The 4,870-nt window shown below is 54.5% G+C and overlaps 1 protein-coding gene across 1 annotated transcript; it reads right to left on the bottom strand.

Annotated features, from left to right (window-relative positions):
- Positions 1–2,390: 2,390 nt before the first annotated feature.
- Positions 2,391–3,179, bottom strand: LOC139830164 (uncharacterized). Its single transcript, XM_071818165.1, has one exon. It carries the CDS (start codon positions 3,177–3,179, stop codon positions 2,391–2,393), a length of 789 nt encoding a protein of 262 aa, XP_071674266.1.
- Positions 3,180–4,870: the final 1,691 nt, after the last annotated feature.

Raw genomic sequence — 4,870 nt, 5'->3', positions numbered from 1 at the left:
AGGGTTTGGAGGCAGATCGGGCAGGGCTGGAATGTGGGTGAAACACGCGCGTGTGGCTGGCAGAAGGGCCCCGCGGGCATTTTCCTACGTGGACATCTGCCAGCACCCCCCCCCCCCCCCGATTCACACCCCGCGCGAAGGAGGCAACACGGGGTTGCTGGCGATTCTATTCAGCTAGGAACCACGCCGACGCTTTATTGGGCGCGCCGATGTGAGCCCAATTTTAACACCAACCCCCATATGACTATCAGGAGCGCTATTGGGCTTGCTGGTGGAGATGCTCTGAGTGTCTTGAGGCTTTGCCGCGTAGAGCATTTTTTTAACTAAAAATATTGCTCTAAACGGGATTAAAAATTCTCTAGACCGTCAGAATGTTTTTTTGACGGAAAGGTAGCACGGTTGCTTTCATTACGTGAAGATAAGGGAAGTACAATGGAAGTAGAACTTCCAGAAGTACAGGAAAAAGAAAAGGAAAACCCTAACTAGGCTAAAAGGAGAGAGAAAGGAGAAAGAAAGGGTGTGAGCTTTGCTCGACACTCGGCCAAACAACAGACGCCTCAAACTGGCTCCAGAGGTCTGTGTACCAAAACCTGCATGGTGCGTCTTCCAGCTTGTACCCAGTCTCTACCTTCGGCGATGAGTTTATGAAATACGGCGTCCGGCGTGAGCTGGCAGTGTCTGAAAATACGGTCGTTGCGCTCGATCCATATGCTCCACCACACCAGCGGTATGATGGCTCTCCATATCTTGACCCTAGTTTTGTCGACCCATTGCATAGAGGAGCAAATCCAGTCCTGCAGGTGAGTGTCGGTTGGCGGCATGAGGCTGAGCGGTAGCGCCGCTGCCCCCAAGACTTTGGCCCAGATATCTTGCGCAAAGGGGAAACCCGTCAGTAGATGGGAGGCTGTTTCCGGGCTCGAGCGGCATAGTGGACAGAGAGGATCATGCGGGCATCCCCGCTTGGCCAATACATCGGCCGTGAGGCACTTCCCTTGTACCGCAAGCCAGACGAAGAATCTGCACTTTGGTGGGATGTCTGCCCTCCAGATAATTGGCGCGAAAGCAGGTCTGATGGTGCCGATAGGCTGAATTGCGTATGTTGAGCTCGCGGAATAGCCACCGTCCGCCGTCCATCTCTAGGTTAAACTATCAGGGGTCCCTGGCGTGAGTGTGACACCTCGCAGCAAATTCCACAGGTCAGTGAATTGGCGAATCGCCGCCGCTGAAAGAGTAGCCTTGAAGTGCTTGATCCATTTATTGTTCTCCATCGCTCGCTTGATGGAAATTCGCCGCAGCGTGTACTGATTGAACAGGTCAGGGAATAGGGCGCATAGCTTGCCTTCCACACGCCAGCGATCTTTCCAGAACTGGGTGTTCTCGCCGTCTCCAATGAGGATAATAGTAGAGGCGTCAAAGATGGCCCTGACTTTGATGTCAATGGGAAATGTAAGCCCGACCCAGGGTTTTTTTGGGCACATCCAACTTTGCGAAAGCCAGCGGCACCGTAAGGCGATGCTCCGACCGGCAAGGTCTGGTATGCCCAGTCCGCCGTAGATCTTTGGCTTGCATGCCTGTTTCCAGTTGACCAGGCACCTTGCCCCCGGCGCCGACTCCTTGTTCGCCCAAAGGAAGCCTCTAGCCGCTTTGTTGATCCGCTTGATGAACCATGTCGGTGGGTGCACAGTTAGAATCTGGAAAATTGGCATGGCATAGACGACCGATAGCAACAAGGTAAGTCTGCCCGCCGTGGAGCTGATCGTTTTCCAGGCCATCTTGTTTAAGATCTTGTCAATGGCTGGCTGGAGATGTGCGCGAGTCAATCTTTTGAAAGATAAGGGAAGCCCGAGGTATGTGCATGGCAGCTCGGCTATTTGGCAATTGGTTTTCACCACCAGGGGCTGCAGAGGGGTATCTTGGCATCGAATTGAGGAGATGGTGCTTTTGGCGAAGTTGGTTTTTAAGCCGCTGGCCTCCCCAAAAGCGTCCAGTATACGGCGTGTCGCGGCTACTTCGTCTTGGGAGGGATTTATGAACATGATCACGTCATCTACATATAGGGAGGCTCGGAAGCGAGGAAGATGTGGTCCGATTGGCCTCGGGACCCCTTCTCTGTCTGCGGCATCGAGCAACGCCGGTAGCACGTCCATGACGAGGACAAACAACAGAGGGGAAGGGGATCCCCTGCCGCAGCCCACGTCTATGCCAAATCTTGTCGGTGAGCTCGCCATTGACGACGACGTGTGTGGAGGCCGTGGCCAGGATGGCTGAGATCCAATTTCTCCACTTCTGTCCGAACCCCTTGGCCTCCAAAACATCTAACAGGAAATCCCACGAGACGGTGTCGAAAGCCTTTTCGATATTGAACTTAAGCAGGAGAGCCGGTGTTTTCCTCACAACTCGGCGGTCTGCAGGTGTACGAAAGCCTGGACAGCTGCAAGCATCTTCGGTTTGACTGTGTTCCAGCAGTTTTGGAAGAATCGTCCAGTAAAACCATCTAGGCCGGGGGCCTTGTCCCCGTTGATTTCATGTATGGCCACTTTGACTTCATGTATGGCCACTTTGACTTCGGTTTCTGTGAAATCAGCTTCAAGATCATGTTGATCGGAAGGGATGATGCCGAGCTCATGTAGCCGCAGGGAGTGATGTCTTTGTCGGTGTGTGCCAATGAGATCCATGAAGAAATTGTGTATGAGTTCAAGCTTGCCTTCCTGGCTCGTAAGGATCTGCTCATCTTGCATAAGGGAAAGGATCATCTTTTTTCTCCTTCTTGCAGAGGCTTTTGAGTGGAAGAAACTTGTGTTCGCATCGCCGTCCTTGAGCCAGGCCAGTCGTGCTCTCTGCCGCCAATGGGAGTGCTGTAGAGCAGCGATACCGAGCAAATTTAGCTTGAGCATGTTTCTGAATTGCCTTTCCTGTGCTGTCAACAATCTGATGTCCATTGCTCTGTCCAAACATCCAATGAGTTCACTAGTCACCGCTCCTCTTATCTTGAGGTCACCTATTGTTTTGCTGCTCCATTTGGTCAGGTCTCGAGTGAGCCTTGTGAGCTTGCAGTGCAGGATAAGGAAAGGGTCATGACACAGCGTCGGCCGAGCCCAGGAGCCTGCCACGGTGTCCTGGAAGTCCTCGAAACCCGGCCAATAGTTTTCGAACCGAAAGTGTCGTGGAGGGTTGCACATGGCGTCCGTCAAAAGCAGCAACGTACAATGATCGGATAGGTCTGAAGATAGGGCTTGTAGGGTGCAGTTTGGGTGCTCATTGCTCCATCTTTCATTCATCAGTAACCTGTCAAGCTTTACCTTGTTTGCATCGGCTTGCTCATTGGACCAAGTATATCGATGACCATGGAAATATAGATCTTCCAGCTCGACTTCTAAACGCAGCCATGGTTCTTCTGTTGTAGTTGTTTGTGCTCTTATCTAACGCTTGTAGGATCAGGTTGAAATCCCCCAACACCAATGAGGGGTTGTCCGTCGGGCAATGAGGTTTTAGATCCTCAAGGAACTGCAATTTCTCAGGGACCATTTGAGGCCCATATACCACAGCCAGGTTGAATCGCACCTCTGAGGTTCTCCAACAGCAGCTTGCAGCTAGGAAGGTTGGAGAGATCGTCGGCTGCCCTACATCAATTGCCTCAGGGTTCCAAGCAAGGAGTATACCACCTCTTGTACCGACCACCGGCAAGTACCAAAACACCGTGAACGATGGCCCACAACATTCTCTAACAAGAGCTTGATCAACAATAGCAACTTTTGATTCTTGAAAGCAAACTACAACAGGGCGATACAATTGAACTACTCCTCGGATGACAGTGGGTCGTGCCGGACTATTTAGGCCACGAACGTTCCTGACTAAGATGTTGTAGCTAATCATGGAAACTGGGTCGACATATCCGAGGAAGTAGGCCTAAGCCACACGTCCGGAGTGGCGGCTCTTCTAGGCGTGCCCCGCCTTGGCCAGGGTCGATAGTGCCTCAATCTTGTCATTGTTGAGAGGGGTGTCAAACACGGTTGCATACTCCTCCAGAGCTTCCTCCTCTACTTCGTCTCCGGGCTCAGCGATCGCAAGTCCCTTCTTGCTGATGATGAGACGGCGAGCGAGCCTCATGGTGTTGCTCCCGCTGCCCGTCATCGACTTCTTGGCGCACTTGGACTGGACGCGGTGGCTGCGTCGGGTGGCTGTAGCAGGGAGCGGCACCTTCTTGGCCGTCGTGGCGGTGCCGGGGCTGGAGCAGCTAGCAGAGGCGGCGAAATTGGCCCGCAAACTCGGCCCAGGAGCGAGTCGAGGGGTGTGGTCGCAGCATCGGCCGCCACAGGCCCAACTAGGTTGGGCCCTTTTCTTTCTCCATTGGCCGTCGTGGGGAGCACGACTGCAATAGTGGGTGTGGTCCCTGCTATCGCAGCAATAGGATCCGCGTGTCCCACCATCAGCAGGTCAGCATTGTGCAGGAAGGCATGAGCAGGGAGCAGACCGTCGTCCTCTTCCGCTGCCACCTGCAGCGCCTGCAGCATCTGCGACCCTGGGCCCCGTGGATCCGGAACGGCAAGGGTGGACAGGCCCTTGACCGTGGTGCCCGCGTCTCAGGAGGGCAGCACCTTCCCATTCGGGAAGCCATCGTGGGAGGGAGCAACTCCGTTGACCCGGCCGCTATTGGCCGGGGGTGCGGTCCCCTTGACAGCGTTGTCTGTCCTCGTGATGTCGTCGTTGTCATTGCACGTAGCCTTGTCGACGGAGGTGGCCCCGGGTCCGGAGATGGGCCCCATGGTCACCGAAGCGGTCGTCTCGCCACCCGCGTCGCCGCCAGTGGTGCCCCCTTGTCGGAGAGGCCGGCCGGAAGTAGGCCACGCCTACAGCCGCCCGAGCCTCACCG

This window comes from Lolium perenne, chromosome 4, assembly GCF_019359855.2.
Source record: "Lolium perenne isolate Kyuss_39 chromosome 4, Kyuss_2.0, whole genome shotgun sequence".
Classification (NCBI taxonomy): Eukaryota; Viridiplantae; Streptophyta; class Magnoliopsida; order Poales; family Poaceae; genus Lolium; species Lolium perenne.
Note: the sequence above shows the minus strand (reverse complement) of the source record. Positions and strands in the feature narration are given on the sequence as shown.

Bases quoted from the DNA above. Each gene is read 5' to 3' on its own strand.
- LOC139830164 (XM_071818165.1), bottom strand. From the start codon at position 3,179: ATGTGCAACCCTCCACGACACTTTCGGTTCGAAAACTATTGGCCGGGT.